This window comes from Cercospora kikuchii (genome assembly GCF_019650295.1).
Source record: "Cercospora kikuchii DNA, contig_00005, whole genome shotgun sequence".
Classification (NCBI taxonomy): domain Eukaryota; kingdom Fungi; phylum Ascomycota; class Dothideomycetes; order Mycosphaerellales; family Mycosphaerellaceae; genus Cercospora; species Cercospora kikuchii.
Genome location: NW_025408586.1, coordinates 500,819 through 517,647, shown reverse-complemented (window position 1 = coordinate 517,647; position 16,829 = coordinate 500,819). Strand labels below are relative to the sequence as shown.

At 52.3% G+C, this 16,829-nt stretch overlaps 4 protein-coding genes across 5 annotated transcripts; 2 read left to right on the top strand and 2 right to left on the bottom strand.

Annotated features, from left to right (window-relative positions):
• Positions 1–117: 117 nt before the first annotated feature.
• CKM354_000798000 (uncharacterized protein) lies at positions 118–1,502 on the bottom strand (the record flags this gene model as incomplete). The annotated part of the gene is made up of 4 exons (XM_044803345.1): positions 118–639; positions 705–788; positions 850–1,304; positions 1,364–1,502. 4 exons carry the CDS (start codon positions 1,500–1,502, stop codon positions 118–120), a joined length of 1,200 nt encoding a protein of 399 aa, XP_044659280.1.
• A 1,697-nt stretch (positions 1,503–3,199) lies between these two features.
• On the top strand, positions 3,200–5,812 carry CKM354_000797900 (uncharacterized protein; the record flags this gene model as incomplete). The annotated part of the gene is made up of 3 exons (XM_044803344.1): positions 3,200–4,282; positions 4,334–5,557; positions 5,615–5,812. The coding sequence occupies 3 exons, from the start codon at positions 3,200–3,202 to the stop codon at positions 5,810–5,812; spliced, it is 2,505 nt and encodes an 834-aa protein (XP_044659279.1).
• A 978-nt stretch (positions 5,813–6,790) lies between these two features.
• On the top strand, positions 6,791–11,504 carry CKM354_000797800 (uncharacterized protein; the record flags this gene model as incomplete). Its single annotated transcript, XM_044803343.1, has 7 exons — positions 6,791–7,710; positions 7,767–9,493; positions 9,561–9,616; positions 9,676–9,907; positions 9,965–10,509; positions 10,562–11,062; positions 11,118–11,504. 7 exons carry the CDS (start codon positions 6,791–6,793, stop codon positions 11,502–11,504), a joined length of 4,368 nt encoding a protein of 1,455 aa, XP_044659278.1.
• Positions 11,505–12,801: 1,297 nt separating this feature from the next.
• CKM354_000797700 (uncharacterized protein) lies at positions 12,802–16,154 on the bottom strand (the record flags this gene model as incomplete). 2 transcript variants are annotated; one of them, XM_044803341.1, is made up of 6 exons in its annotated part: positions 12,802–13,746; positions 13,803–13,983; positions 14,035–14,164; positions 14,216–14,526; positions 15,373–15,842; positions 15,951–16,154. In XM_044803341.1, 6 exons carry the CDS (start codon positions 16,152–16,154, stop codon positions 12,802–12,804), a joined length of 2,241 nt encoding a protein of 746 aa, XP_044659276.1. The 2 variants fall into 2 exon arrangements, with proteins under 2 accessions (XP_044659276.1, XP_044659277.1); XM_044803342.1 differs by lacking the exons at positions 15,373–15,842; positions 15,951–16,154 and having other exon boundaries at positions 14,216–14,564.
• Positions 16,155–16,829: the final 675 nt, after the last annotated feature.

The following is a 16,829-nucleotide window of genomic DNA, read 5'->3' as shown; positions in this document are numbered from 1 at the left end:
CCAGGCCAGGCACGGGCGAATTCACACATCGAGTAGCAGCATTGACTGCATAATCAGGATAGGAAGAAGGAGGTCGTTTTCTCTCTGTCGTCTCTACTCTGCATTAAATTATTCACACTATCCCTCGGGCTCGCCTCCCGTTCCCTCCTCATCAGGCGGAGCAGGCACAACCTGTCCACAGATCGCATTGCCCACCGTATTGAGCAACGCAGCAGCATCATCATCCGGATCCGCAGGGTCGTCTTCATCCAGAACCGCCGCCCACTGGTTTGCAGCCTGATTGACACCACATTCCCTCGCGCCATAGATCTCACAAACACCACCATTATCTTGCTCTGGCAGTCCTTCATCAGTAGTCGGTGGAGGACGGTACAAGAAGACTTGAGGCGATTTGACCAGGTCTCCGAGATTGCCACGCGCCAACATGGCGGCATTGCAGCATTGGTAAGCGTTTTCTTTGACTGTAGTGGCTTCGAGGACGGTGCGGCCCTCGGGAAGTTCGTCCACGGCCTCAATTCCTCGACCGTTGCTGGCCACATTGGCGTAGTTGGCGGTTTGGAGACAGACGCCAAAGACGGTCGTTGTACCGGCAATATTGGTGGAGGTTGTGGTGGTAGATACTGTGGTCGGCACAACTCTCTGGAGAAAGGCTTTCGTTAGTGTGGCGTCTCTGGCAATAAGTGAACGTTGCAATTGTTGCTTACTATGGCTTCAGACGTCCTCGTCTTGGTCGTCGTCACGGTGACCTTGGCGATTGGGCATACAGTCGCGGTCACGACTTTGGTCGTCTGTGGGTTTGGATGTGTAAGCAAGGGCTGGGTCGTTCAGTCGGGCAGGCTGTATTCTTACCTTGACAATTACTGTCTCTGGATAAGACGCCTGCTTCTTCTTCGTGACGGTCTTGTGCTTGATCACACACTGCTTGCTAGGAGTGTACACATTGCACTGAACCTTCTTGGGGTACTGCTTCTGGCTCTTGTAAGCTCGCTTATGAAGGTTGTCAAGCGACCTCCGCCTCATGGTATTATTTGTGAAAGTGGACCCCGGCAGTGAAGTTTGAACAGGAACGAATCCAGCTGGCGCGGGGACGACAGTCTCTTGGAACACCTGAACAACGGAGGTGGAGACGGAAGTCGAGGTGGACACATAGTCTTTTGTCGTTGTTACGGTGGTGTAGACTTTTGTGGTGTACGTGTTTGTCTTCTTGTCCGTGATGGTCGTGGTGGAGTAATGAACATCAGTCTTGTACACTCTGGGAGTGGTCGTTGTATAGACTGTCTTTGTAGAGGTTTTGGTGCATGGCTCTATAATATAATATCAGCGTCCGTTCAAAGGCGTGCCCAAAGATGTGGTCTGAACGCACGATAATACGTGGAATACTTGGTCTCCAAGTAGCGCGGAGCGTTCTTGGTGGTCATTGCAGTGTAACATTCTGTGCGGTCCTTGGCCAGCACACCGCTGACAAGGACTGCCAGCACGGCAGGGATATTGTTGAAAAGCATTCTGATGCTCCGGATTGAAGAAGTTGGGGAGTATCTAGCACCGCAGACTTATGTTTGCGCACTTCATCTTAAGTTACCGACTGACTGTTCTGGCCATGGCCGCCTGTGCGCCTAATTGGACGGAGCCACCGTCTTTCTAGCCCAAAGCGTCCTGCACCAGGCGCCACAGATATTGCCGCCAAGCAAGAGGCTGAAAGCCCATGTCGTCTATAGCACTTGAGGATAGTGTAGACGAGAACACCGGCGCCCGGTCCTTCTGGGCGTATGCTAGAGATGCAGGCATCACGTGTCAAGCCGTTTCAGGAACATGACATTGGGCCACCCAAACCAAATGCGAGAGGAGGGCGACTGTGACCGTGCGATGCGGCGGATGAGCACTCGACGTAACCATTGGATAGCTAGCGGAGCAAAGCTCCCAGTATCACACCACCCGGGCCGGATTTGGCCATGGTCATAGCAAACTCCGTGCCCACGTGGTTGAGCTGGACTTTTCATGCAGATTCACGCGCACGCGCACGTGGCTGGGTAGTTAGCTCAGAGCTGGCTCAGCTGGGTGCCACGAACGCTACGGGTGTAAATGCATACATATATTGGACGCCTCGCGGGTTCGAGATACGAGAGGTCCTGTAGTATAGCCTTGGCCAATTGTCGCCTGGAATGAGATGGAATCAGCTCGAGGTTGGTGTAGGTTTCTTGGCGAGCGCCTCCAGCACGCGATCACGGCTTCATGACTTCGGCGACTTCATGACTTTGGCAACTTCGCGGAAGAGGCGGCCAACGAATAGTCCCGTCGATGTGACAGAACTGGCGCTGCTCCTGGCACTCGGCAGTGTTTGTTTATGAGGGTGATGATGGTTCAATGGGGTCGTGAGCAGGTGAAGTCGAGGCATGCGGAAGCAAGTCCGGCGAGTGAACCTCCGCTCTTGGCATTACGGCTTAGCGTCGGTGCTTCATCTCCTCTCCGCGGGGGAATACCAAGACCAAGCCCGCTTCCCTTCGCCAACAACAACGTGGCGTTCCTCTGGACTGCCCCAGACCACGCCCAAATCGACACCGTTTGCTCGACGTCAAGCATACTACATCTCTCATCAGACGAACGCTGAAAGCGAAAGCGCAGACGGCGTGACACTTATTCGTGGTGTGATGCCTAGACTCCACAGGTATCGGAAATTTTCAGTGACCCGGATCTCTAGCACACCATGTGTAGCGACGACCCTCTACGGAGCACGCGACGCCAGTGGCCTGATCAAGCCACATATCGTGGAGCCGCAGGGCTGCACTCTCGAGGCGCCTGCTGCCACGCGAAGACTCCGCCGGCCGACGACCACGTGTGAGTCGAGCCGTGCGTGCAGACGCTCTTGCGCTGGGCCGCTACAGCGTCCATTGGCTTCATGCAGAAAGCGGACGAGCGCCTCCTCTGCACAGGCAGCGCACGGCAACGACTTGTCTCCCTCCATGCTCTTGGTGGCGTCGACGCAGACGCCTCCCGTGGAAGGCGAGGCTAGTTTACAGAGAGCGACTTCTGTCCTCTCAACAGAAGCTGCCGCTGGCGGCGCTGCCGAGAACATGCATGAGTCTTGTCGTGAAGCCTTGGCTATCGCGAGGTGCAAAGCCATTAAGAGCATGTCGGCTCAGTGAATATCGTGCTGTACCTCCTGAAGTCTTTCCCCTCCACTCCCAGCTGTTGCTTGCACAACATGCTGTCGCAGCTACTCCTGGGCCTGCTTGCCCCGATAGTTTGCCATGCCACTCCTGTTGACTTCGACATTAGCCGGCGAGCTGGCAGCAGCGATCAATCCAAACTTCCAAGACTGAAGCCCGTCGTCCGATGGGATCGAGACCTGGAGGAATGGACCGATCTTGTCCCACAGACTGCGCAACAGCTCTACTTCGGCTCCGACGACCCAAATGAAAGACATCAATTCGCTGACATGTCAGTGAACTTCACTGGAAAAGCCGTCGTGTTGCAACACTCGGCCTTCGTCACCAATGTCAAATGCAATCCTAAGTCGATCGAGGTCACTCTCTCGAACAAAGCCGCCTATTCCATGGTCGAGACTGAATGGCAAGCCGTGGATGACTTCATGCTAGCCACCAACTCCGACTCTTGTGGCTATCTTTCGGAACAGTTCAGCTTCTGGGATGTCAAGACTCTCAAGTTCTCCCCCAAAACGTTGACGGTAAAAGCGTCTGTCGACCGGGAGCTGGACATCGGCACTGTGCTTGGTGCAGTGAAGTTGTCCTGGGGCACCTGGGAGCCGGGCCCGCCTCTTCGCCACACGCGACGAGCAGCAACAAGCCACCGCTTGATGCGTCGTTGTGACATATGGAGCCCCTTACAATGCGGCAAGAAAGCTGTGAACTATGCAGTCGACAAGGTCAAGTCGGGACTCAGTGCAGGCGCAGAGCTGGTACTCAAATACCATCCTGGTATTGTGGTGACGAGGTTGATCGCCGGCAAGGTCATGGAATTTTGGCAGCCGGACGTGAAGCTTTCCATTCCCATTGATGTCCGCTTTCCCGAGAAACGAATCGATACAAGCGCCCCAGCTCCTATAAAGTGGAAGAATCCCGGAGTGTTGAAGAAGATCACCAAAGGTGAAACCATCAAGGGCGTCGTGATTGATGGTTCCGTCGGCCTGTACTGTGTCGACTGCCACTTGACAGGAAAGATCAATGTTCAGGGACGTGCCGAGTTCACTAGCGATGGCCTCTCTGCCCTCTATGCAGGATGCGACGCGGATTTTCAAGGTCAATTTGCCATTGGACTCGCAGCAGAGGTAACTTGAGTGTCTTATCGCCCAGTATGTGATCGCGCTAACACAACTCAGGTCAAAATTGACTACGAAGAGAAGGTCAAAATTTTCGAGGCACCCATTCCGAATTGCGGCTTTGTCGTCGACAAGGTGATCAGCGTCGGCGCTACCGTGGATCTCCACGCACAATTCGAAGCTCATCTTCATGCGACTGGTGACATTGTTGTCGGCGTGAAGATGGAGTCGTGTAAATTCAACACTCGCCTCGATTTCATGGAAATATCCAAGAGCACTCCTCCAACCCTCGAACCAGTTTGGAAGCCTTTCATTGATGCCTCAGCCAAAATCGCGGTGGAGGCGGGTGTGAGCTTCCCTGTGGCCATCGGCATTGGTGCTACAATCCCGCTTCTGGGCGACAAAGGCACCTTCAAAGTCCAGCTCGTCGAGCAGCCTGGTGTCAATGCGAAGGCTGAATACGAAACGAGCACACCTACACAGCCTGACCCAGATGAGGGAGGCGAGGGAGGTGGCGGAGATGAGGGCGGCGAGGGTGGCGATGGAGGGGACGAAGAAGGCGGTGAGGGTGGTGAGGAGCGACGCAATCTTATAGTTGCGCGTGAAGGCGAGGCGGAATGTAAGAACGGCATCAAGTGGGCCGTGAAGTGTAAGTCAACACATGACCCCGTCGCGCATCCTTACACGACACCTAACATCTTCACAGTCATCAACAAGGTCTATGTTGAGGCGATTCTTGCGACGTACAGGAAAGATCATCCTTTGCACACGTACGAGAAAGAGATCGCTGGAGGCTGCTACACAATCGGCGGCTTGAAGGCTCGAGACGATTGGGACCCGAATGATTTCAACACAGTCAATGAGGTGGACACCCAGTATGATGCCACCGAGAATGCAGGAGACATCCGACTCTTGGACCAAGCAATCGCTGCCGTGCAAGCTGCTAAGCTGGACTACAATGACTACCCCACAGACGTGAACTTCATCATGATTCAAGACTTTACCAAACAGTTCCAGATCCTGCAAGACAAGGATGGTTACCTGCAGCCTGGGTTGGCCACCACTAAACCAGTTCCTGGATCCGTATGGGCCGAGGATGATGGCATGGTTTGGGCGGACTATCGTCACAGAGAGCTCAAGTTTGATCCAAACTCCATGAAAGCTAATGGCTGGAGTAACATTCAGCTGGGTCCCGTTGGCACGCAGGTCACCGATGCAGAGGCCATCCTTATGGTACCTGCCAGGACAGGTGTGCCTGGAAAACCATACATCTACCTGGCGGAGGTAAGAGTACATTACCTTGGCGAGAAGCGAACTTTCCAACTAACACTTTCGATGCAGGACCTCAAGGGCAATGCATATGTCTTGTTGACATGTGGCTACACCACAGGTGGCAGCCGTATCTTTGTCGCCCGAAATCCCACAATGGCAGCGAAGACGATACAATTGGCAAATTCGAGACTCACGGGTGGTAAAATCAAGGGTTGCGTGGCGCAACAATGGATAGTCAAGCCTGAAGATGTGGATGTCTGGGCTTAATGAAGATAATGATAATGACGGCCTATATGTATGTTTGTACAACCTGTACGATTGAGACGCCACTTCCATATGGACAACTTTGGCCATGTCTAGGTGCAACATGGGAGTCGAAGATTGACCCGACGAGGACAAAGCGCAGGATGCTGTAGTAGACTTATAGTGTTCAGATGATAAAGTAGGATGATAGGAAGAGAAGGGCGTAGATAGGAGAGTTATTCAGACTGTACCACACGACTGGCGGTTGCCTGCTGTGTGCCTGCTGAGCCGCAGAGGGGTTGAACGTACAGAAGAAGTAAAGTGGGCATGAATTGCCCCAAGCAGAACATCGCAGACGGCGGCGCGGGCGGACAGAGAAGCTGGTCGGATCAACAAGGCTGGGCTGTCGTCGATGCTCGGCGCTGCTTCCGCATTGTCTAATTTTGAAGCCAACACATGAAGTGTCGGGTGCTTTCGAGCGCCCCAGGGTTCCATCTCATCCCATACATCACCGCCAAGATATTGATGCCTTCACGTATTCGCACATGTCCTCGCAGATCAGCCTCTTCGTAACATGTACACACTCATCAAGATTCTGATATGCGTACACACGCTATTCCACGTCCGATTTACCCGTGACAGAAGCGACCTATGCTGCCTGCCCAGCCCGTGACTGGCCGGACGAGACAATGGTGTAGGATGCGGAAAGTAAAGAGAAGCCTTCTACGATACGCCCGTAGCAGCCGTACGGGCGCCAAGTGGCTTGCAGCGTCAGGTGGGTCGCTTGGTTACAAAGCAGAGCTAATACGGGCACAGGCTCCGCGGGGTCCGTGGATACCTACTCACCATCTTTAGAATATCACTATAAATGGTCTCGACCCGCCCTGCTGTTACTATGATCAAACAGGTAAGAGTACCGGACTCCCAGAACAGATCCCATAAATGGAGTACCCAATTGACCCGCCTTCCAGTGGTGCATCTTCTGCGACCAACTACAGCAATATGACGTCCTCCGGCACCCATGCGAATACAGAACATGACTTTGATGAAGGAAATGATCCGGACCAGGCGGAGCAGATTAGACGCGAGACTCTGGTAGATAATCTGGCCCGACAGTTTACCGCAGAGTCTGCACAAGTGGGACATGAGAATCCGTTCGATGTGCAACCTGGAAGCCCCCTCGACCCGGATTCTCCTTCTTTCAGCGCCCGATCTTGGGTCAAAGCATTCCACAAGGTCATCTCGCAAGCCTCGCCGAGGCGTTCTGCTGGTCTCGCCTTTCAGAACCTTGATGTCTTCGGTAGCGCTAGCGGAGCAGAGATGTACCAGTCCACTGTTGGGAGCATGCCTTTCAAGGTCGTAGGGGCCATTGCTCGTGCTTTCGGCGCCCAGCAACAACGATTTCCTATTCTTCACAAGATGGAAGGCCTGTTACATGAAGGAGAGATGCTTTGTGTCCTTGGTCCCCCTGGCTCAGGATGCTCTACGTTGCTCAAAACCATTGCTGGTGAAACCTATGGATTCAACGTATCGACAGAAGCCGAGATCAATTACCACGGAATCGATGCGAAGACCATGCATACGTCGTATCGCGGTGAAGCGATCTACACCGCTGAACAAGATGAGCATCTGCCTTCAATGACAGTCGCTGATACATTATTCTTCGCTGCCATGGCCCGAACGCCATATTCTCTACCTAAGGGAGTGGATCGCAAACGATATGCGACACATCTCCGTGATGTTATCATGGCTATGTTTGGCATTAGCCATACAAAGGACACCAAAGTAGGCAGTGATTTTGTTCGCGGTGTCTCCGGAGGAGAAAGAAAGCGAGTCACAATCGCCGAGGCGGCCCTTTGCTATGCTCCACTGCAAGTATGGGATAACTCGACTAGAGGACTGGACAGTGCGAATGCCGTCGAGTTAGTTGTTGCTCATATGTGGTGCTCTCTTTGCGGAAACTGACAGACGTATCTAGGTTCTGCAAAACATTACGAGTCGAAGGCGACATCATTGGCTCCACGTCAATCGTCGCGATTTATCAAGCACCACAGGCTGCCTACGACATCTTCGACAAGGTCACGGTCTTATACGAAGGACGCCAGATCTACTTTGGGCCGGCAGAAGAGGCCAAGGCATTCTTTGAGCGCATGGGTTTTGTCTGTCCACAAGGCCAGACCACCCCAGACTTTTTGACCTCGCTTACGAATGGCGGAGAGCGCGTCGTTGCAAGTGGATACGAGCATCTTGTTCCGCGCACTTCTAATGACTTTGCACGGAAATGGCAGGAAAGTAACGAACGTCGCGCGCTACAAGCACAAATTGCAGCATACAACCAGAAGCATCCTATCAAGGGTGAGGACTACCGGACTTTCGGCCAACTTCGGAAGAAGGAGAAATCCAAACACCAAAGCACAACCTCGCCGTACACAATGTCCTACCTGCGACAGGTCCGACTCTGCACATGGCGACAGTGGCAGGAGTTGAAAGCCACTCCGGAGGTGACAGCATTTCTGCTGTTACTAAACTTCATTGAAGCGCTGATCATCGCGAGTATCTTCTTTAACCTGAAAAAGACCACGTCCAGCTTCTTTGGCCGAGGCGCGGTGCTTTTTATGCAGGTCGCACTCAGCGCCTTCGCGAGCCTACTGGAGATTATTACTTTATATGCTAAGCGACCTGTTGTAGAAAAGCATAAGAGGTATGCTTTGGTTCACCCTAGCGCTGAGGCATTGGGCTCGATCCTCACCAGCCTCCCTTTCAAAGCGACTAACACGATTGTCGTCGGCTCAACCCTATACTTTATGGCGAATCTCCGGCGGGAGGCGGGAGCGTTCTTTTTCTACCTTCTAGTGACCTTTACTCTGGTAACGGGAATGTCCATGTTCTTCAGGTTCGTGGCGTCGATAACAAAGTCTTTGGAGCAAGCATTGGTTCCGGCTTCCGTCCTGATGCTTGGGCTAGTCACGTACGGCGGCTTTGTAATACCTCCTTCTTACATGCGAGGATGGTCTTCCTGGATGAAGTACGTCAATCCAGTGTACTTCGGCTTCGGGGCCATAACGTTGAACGAATTTGTTGGCCGAAACTTCACTTGCGATGCATTCGTTCCTAGTGGTCCTGGCTATGAGGATGTCCTCCCTGCACTACGCGCTTGCAACACGAAAGGCTCGCAGCCAGGATCTTCTTTTGTGCAGGGAGCGCGATACGTGCAAACCTCCTTCCAGTACGTCAATAGCGACAAGTGGCGTAATTTTGGCATATTGGTAGGATTTGCTTCTGGTCTTGCTGCCCTGCATCTCGTGGTCAGCGAACTTGTCGCAGCCAAACGGTCCAAGGGCGAGATACTTGTATCTAAGAGACGGAAACCTGCTGTGGCCAGAGCTCGGCTTTCACATTCAGACGAGGAGAAGGCCAGCGAATCCACGTTCTCTGCGGGAACGGATGACAGCGGCTCGCCATCTGCCAGCGAAGGAGTCCAGCGACAGACGGCGATTTTCCACTGGCAGAATGTATGCTACGAAGTCATGGTCAAAGGTCAGGCAAGGACAATCTTGGATCATGTTGATGGGTGGGTCAAACCTGGCACTCTGACGGCACTAATGGGAGTTTCTGGTGCGGGAAAGACCACACTGCTTGACGTGCTCGCGTCGCGAACCACAACTGGCGTCATCTCAGGAGACATGCTTGTGGATGGCAAACCTCGTGAGTATTGCTCATGCCTTTTCCCGCGATTCCTGTCGACACCTCACGACTAATCTGAGCATCACAGGCGATAATTCATTCCAGCGCAAGACTGGTTATGCACAGCAATCAGAACTTCATCTCGTAAGTGACTCATCGTTCGTGGTTGCCACATCTCGTGCGTGGTCTTACCAACGGCACAGGAAACCTCAACAGTGAGAGAAGCTCTCCAGTTCAGCGCCCTCCTCAGACAACCGAGTCGCTACACCCTAAAGGAGAGACTAGATTATGTCAACACTGTTATCGATCTCCTTGATATGCAACACTATGCGGATGCTGTCGTAGGCGTTCCTGGCGAGGGGCTCAACGTAGAACAGCGGAAGCGACTTACGATCGGCGTGGAGCTCGCCGCGCGGCCTTCTCTTCTGTTATTCTGTAAGTCACTCGTGAATAATTTCTTTGTGACGACTGTGAAAGGTTAATCCGTCAAAGTGGATGAACCCACCTCAGGTCTCGACAGCCAAACGTCATGGTCTATCTGCAATCTCATGGAGAAGTTATCGAAGAATGGCCAAGCGATCTTATGCACCATTCATCAGCCCTCTTCTATCCTATTTCAGCGTTTCGATCGATTGCTGCTTCTAGCAAAGGGAGGTCGAACCGTGTATTTCGGCGAAATCGGCCGCAATTCTCAGATACTAATCGACTACTTCGTCGCAAATGGAGGAGCAGATTGTCCAGCCGGTGTCAACCCCGCAGAATGGATGCTGAGCACGATTGGCGCTGCACCTGGCAGTCATTCCAGTATTGACTGGCCAACCACTTGGAAGAACAGTCCAGAATATGCATCAGTCCAGGACACACTTGCGCAGATGCGAAATCTGACCCGAAGCGAGTCTGCCACCCTTGAGTCCGAGATCACCGAGTTTGCAGCTTCATTCCAGGCACAACTCGTTCAAGCTGCGAAACGGACCTTCCAGCAATACTGGCGAACACCTTCTTATGTCTATTCCAAAACATTTTTGTGCGTTCTCACGGTAGGTTCAGTCACCATTTCGAATGGAGGCTTCCGCTGACCACTTGATAAAGGCAATCTTCATCGGCTTCTCCTTCTTCAAACCTGAGAATACCCAACAAGGCCTGCAGAATCAAATGTTCGGAGTGTTCCTCATGCTCTTCATTACAATCCAGGTCATCTACCAGGTTATCCCAATGTTCGTGATCCAACGCACACTCTACGAATCACGAGAACGACAGTCTCGCACATATCACTGGGCGGCTTTCGTCGTTTCAAACGTCCTAGCCGAACTGGTTTGGAACACACTCGTGGCAATCTTGAGCTTTCTTGTCTGGTACTATCCTATGGCCCTGTTCCGAAACGCCGAATGGACCGACACAGTTCATTCGCGTGGCTTTCTGGCTGCCTTGTTCTTCTGGGTAGCTTTCTTGTTCGCAGGCAGCTTCGCGCAAGTCCTGATCGCCGCATTGCCTAGTGCTGAGATTGCTTCTGGTGTGGCGACGCTCCTGGGGATCGGTCTATATGCCTTTTGTGGCATTCTAGTCCCAAAGACGGCTTTGCCAGGCTTTTGGGTGAGTTGTGTCAGTTCTGCTTTTCCCTTGCTCAACATGCTGACGGTGTAATCAGATCTTCATGTATCGCGTTAACCCATTCACATACATCGCCAGCGGCATTCTCTCAACCACGCTCGCCAATGCGCCTGCCAAATGTGCTTCAAACGAATATCTGTATTTCAGCGCCCCAGCGAATCAGACATGTGGAGACTATATGCAGTCGTACATGTCCCAGAACGGCGGATATCTCGTCGACCCTGCGGCCACCGGTAGTAAGGAATGCCAATATTGCACGGTCGCTAACACGAATCGCTTCTTACAACGCATAAATGTCGAATATGGTGAAAGATGGAGAAATTTTGGATTGCTATGGGTGTATATCGTTGTGAACATTTTTCTTACATTAGCTTTGTACTGGGCTGCTCGAGTGCCGAAGAAAAACAAAGAGAAGAAAGCGTAGGAAATATGACGGACAAAGTTACGCAATTCTACTAGATTATGTACTTTATAGCTTACACTCAATGCTCTCTTCACGGAAGAGTCTCTTTTGTATGTAGCAGCGAAAGGTCTAACTTTATTAACAGCTATCACACACAATTTACTAACTTGAGTATTCAAGTTTAGCGCATAGAAGCAGTCGTGCCTCCGCTACGCGTGAGAGAGACCCCAACTTGACTGCACATTTACACTGTCGTTCACACCATCTATGGATCCCACCACCTGATTCATGGGGAGCGTAGAGACCCGATTCGTCTTCGAGGCCGCGCCACTGTTCCAGAAAATCTGTCACTGTGTCAAAGAGGACACGAGCCGCTACATAATCGACCTCAGGTGAGATGTACTTGTGACGGAACCATGCTTTCTTGAAGTTGACCATGGCTTCTTGCAGATCTCTTCGCAATTGATCAATCGTGTAAGTCGTTCCATCGACAGTGATATTTTAGAACTCAGTGTCTCGGCCAGCCAAGCAGTCGCCTTGTCGAACTACATTAGCCTCTGCTACCTCCACACGAGTTGAAATATTCTTACGTAGCGTATGTCCCGTGAAACAATTCCTTTCGAGAATGTTTCTAAACTGTCTCGGTTTTTTTCCTTCGCATCTGGATCTTGTATGGATGCAGGGCAGTCGTTGGTGTTCATCACCTGGCTACAGGAACAGATGATGAGCCATGAGCGCGAAAAGGTGCTTGAAGTTAGAAGCTCTCACAGAAAAATTTTTATGGATGAGGAGTTGTCTCGTTTTCCGTCACCAATCTCCCAAAAGCCTTCCGGCCATGATACTAAGGCAAAGGTCAGCGGCCGACTGGTATGTCGCGAAACGTATTTGAGTCCCGCGTAGTAGTCGCGCTGGTGCCAGGGATCTGGGGTTAGAAGCATATAGATAGATTTCTCAGAGGGGGCCATGGTGTCGAGGATTCGTGCGTGGATGATGGGCTACTTGGCCTGGCAGGCAACAAGTCTTTTACGTCGATCTGTGTTGCACAAAGCTGCTGGCCGACGCGCCACGCTGCACATCATTGAACGCACAAGTACGAGCCCAAGTGTGGTGTGCCCTGGCAGTGTAATGCATGATCATCTTTTTCCAAAATTCAAGGGAATATCCGAGGGGACCCGCAACAGGCGATTGGCGCCACGCCTAGAGCTCAGATTCGTAGAATAATCGACCAGACTACGAAGTCAGTGTGGAAATCTTGAGACCAAGAATGTACAATCCAATAATTTCCAGTCTCTTCTTTCTATTGCGATTGCGACATCCATCATTCCTCCAGAGACGGTATTCGGCCAAGTAGAAACTCCAGATGGCGGTACGCCGCAGCGCCACTGTATTGTGGCACAGCATGCCCGGCACCGGTTTGTTCCACCCATGTCAGCCTACGCTCAGAGTGTGTCTTGCCCAACACGCCAGCACCAGCAAAATTGGCGTCGCCGCATTGCTCACTTCCCAACGAGCTGCTGTCACAGACAGTTTGGTCGAAGTACGGCACCACGAAAGGCTTAGAGGGTCTGCTCTGGAAGCCTTGTGCTCCGTTCCACGTCATGTTTTGGATCGCCATTAGTGTACCATTGACAGAGAACTGGAAATCCGAATCACCTGCCACTATGATGGTACGATTGTTCCTCTCGATCATAGCTGCAAGCGGAGCCTTATCAACGCCTGTGTCGGCAAGCGATGGCCATTCGCTGGCGTCGCTGGTCAAAACATTCGTTCGACAAGTCGACCAGCTGTTCTCGGGCGCGTTGATGGCTCGCTGCACATCGCTGCGATTGAAGTAGACCTCTGCTCCCGGTGCAACGTACTGGAATGTGTATGGGAAGCCGAGTGGGTCGTACAGGATTGGGCATGCATCAGTAACGTGGTAAGAATTGAAGCACGGGTTGACCAGCATAACGGCGTCGAGGATCGCAGACCACGTGTCGCATCCATCACGGTACTCAAGCCCGTCCGGAGGGGTTCCGAAGGGTCCCTGAGGAGGTGGGAAGGCCAAGTGAGTCTCCATCCACTCTTTGTGGCCGCAAGCCTTCGAAGCATTACGGATAGAGGTCATGAAAGTCTCGTTCAGGTTGAACACGAAAGCCCAATGATCGACGAAAGGTACAGATGGGATCAGCTGTGAGATCGAAGACCATACCACAGCCGGGCTGTACAGCAATGCACCTTGTAGGTTGAAGTAAGTGGTGTCATTTGCTTCGTGCATGGCGTTCTAGAACAATTCATTAGCTGCTGTAAAGTTTCCCGATTGCAACTCCATCTACTTACGGCAGTGTATGAGATGTAGAAGCCAGCGTATGACTCGCCAGTCAAATAGATCTTTCGGCCATGGAAGCCAAACGTGTCAATGAAGTTGCGGAGCCAGCCCATCAGATTTCTCGCCACGTCCACTTCACTTTGATCCGTAGGCTCCGAGTTGGAAAATCCCGTTCCGAGCGGTTGATCCAGCCTGTGCATACATGTCAGCATGTGCAGATAGAATGATGCCTCGGAGCCCTACCAAACCATGTTCGTAAGCTTGTTCCAGCTGAACTTGTTCGGAACTGGCTTATATGTGCCATATTTCCATGAAAGGGGTCCATTTTCTTGCAAAAAGCCTGCAAGACTGGAGCATCCTGGACCGCCGTTCACTGGACGTTCTCGTCAGCGGAATTTAATTCCGAATTTCCGGAAACACCTACACCATATTGTGATCTCATCGCTCGCAGCTGGATCCGATGATGGCGAGAAGAAGAAATACAGCTTGCGGGTCTCGTTGGCCTCCTGCGAGATCGGCAACTGACCTGCGAAAGCCTGGCCAATGTCGAAGTCTACGTCGGGCAGCGCAGTCCCATCAACGAGAAATTGGGAGGTGTTTGTATTCACGGCGACGATCTGTTCCGCTCGGCCGCGCAATCGTGACGGTTCTTCATGTTTTTGCAGGATTTGTCGCTTCTGCTGTTCCTGATTCCACCCACTTGGTCCGGACGCTCCGGAGACCAAAGCCACTTGGCTACAGAGACATACGACTGCAGCGATATTCAGCAACATCGTGGAAATAAGCTCATTGCAATGAAGCTTACGCGGCGCGGCGGATGGGCTATCTTTATGGACTCCGGCTCGTGAGAGATCTTCATCATGTTCCGACGAGACCTTGTGCAGATACGAACACTAGTCACTCATAGAGATATAGCGCGCGCGAGTCTACAGGGAGAATCGGCAAAACCCCAGCTTTGTGGAAGAGCAGTAGAATCGAGAATGTAGGGCATCCTGCAGCTCCACCATCGGCACAATCATCTCCACGCAACGAGATGAGATTCCGCAACACCAAGTGCAGTGTTGTGGTGATAGATCGGGACTTGTGGGGATGGCAATGTCGAGAAGCTGTTGAAGGTGAACAAAGTTCCAAGAGATGAAAGTGGTTCGGACTGCAGCGGCATCGGCACTTCGGAGTGCGACATTTCTCCGCCTGACTTCCTCCTTTGAATACCCATTCCCCGCCTTCACTTGTCTGGCCAGACACTGCTTCCGATTCGAAAGCGGTACAGGAACAGCTGCACCAAGTACAGAGATTATTGACGTATTTCCAGCTCATGTCGGAGGTCTGCCCAGGAACCTGACTGACCAAGTCAACATCCATCGTGACACAGCTGCCAGCGAACCACGAGTAACATGGGAAATATGCTGAGTGCCGGCTGAACATCATGCTGAAGCGAGCTTGAAAAAGCAGGTTAGCATGTTGGCCAAATCGACTGCAGGTGACATGGACTGAAGCGCATTATGGAGCATCAAAAACATTATTCGTCAGATATCCTTCGAGTTGCCAGTACATGTCCTCCATCAACCTATCAGCTCCTACATCACGACAACAGCCACTCCCATGGCAGCAATCAGAGCTGCAATACCGGCAACTGTGTGCATTGTCCTCTCTGCACCGCTAGCACTTCCGCCAGATGTGCTTCCTGAACCTCCGCTGGAGCTGCTGCTCGACCCACCGCTCGAACTTCCTCCAGATGTGGAGCTGGGTGTCGGCCCGCTGGTGCCGCTTGCAATGCCCACGCTGTCATCATCGCTATCGTCGTCGTCGTTGCTGGAGGCCGCAGTGGAGGTCGCAGCTCGAGAGCTCGTAGACGTTTGAGGAGCTGGAAGTGTAGCCGTTGGGACGTAGCTGGAAGAAGTCGCAACTGAGTCGTCATCTTCATCCTCATCATCTGGGCAATCGCTTCCGAAGCAAATGCAGGGCTTTTCAGTAGCTGCAGTTGCATCAGGATCGCAGTAGCTGCCGGAATTGCAGCACCCATCTAGACAGCAGCCGCCGATTATTGGACACTGTGAACAAGTCAGTCCATCATCGCTGAATGGCTGCAGTGAGAAGGCCGAGCATTGTTCGGAGCGATGATTACAAAGTAGGAAGCAACATCAGAGGGAGAGACTCACACAACCATTTCCATCCGAGCAAGCCTCTTGCGTGACACCACACTGGCCGCTCTGCCTCTTCAGCAGGCCAAACGGATTCTCCAGAGAAGGTTTCATGACAGCTGCCAGACGTCTTCGCTGGACCTGCTGATCGCCATTGGTCGCGCTGGTCGCAACAGCCCCGAATGCCAGCGTGGCGATGGTGATGAAGCTTGAGTAATGCATTCTTGAGAGTGTGCCCGCCCAAGGAGTCGAAGTGCTGCTCAATAGTATGAAGTGACGTCCAGAGAAGCAAGAGCTACAAGTGGACTATACTTATATGCAGGAAACCACGCGAGGCTGTGCCTGATCTGCACATCTGCTTGAGCGGTATTGGCCTAGTCTGCTAGGCAAGCAGACCTTTCTGTGGTGGCTGCCTCGAATGCTAAGCCTTCGAAGATGGTCGAAGCTGAAGCCCTACACAATGATCTGCAAGATCGACATTTCTTCCCAAATCGGTATGTGTGGTGTATCGCAGCTTGCGATAGCAAAAGAATGGAGGTATCTGCATTTCTTCGACACAATTCCACTCGAAGCAACATCGTTATGTCTTGACTGACTGCATCTGGAAGAATACGCCTGCTTTTCGCAAAGATCAAGCACCATTACCACATGTTCTCGGCTGACTAGCTTGTCGGCTAGCTTGTTCCACGTTGCTCGCATTCGCGTTGCAGATCGAGAAGCGGTATAGCTCGAGGCCGCAGCGCCATAACCGAACACGCCAAACCAATAGCTATAGGCTGTGGCGTTGAGGTACTCGCTTCCACTCCTTGGCATGTTTCTGCGATGGAAGAGTCATGCCATTTCCAGTAGGCGGAGGCACAGAGTGCTGCTGCGCCTGGCACATTCCGAAGGAGACGG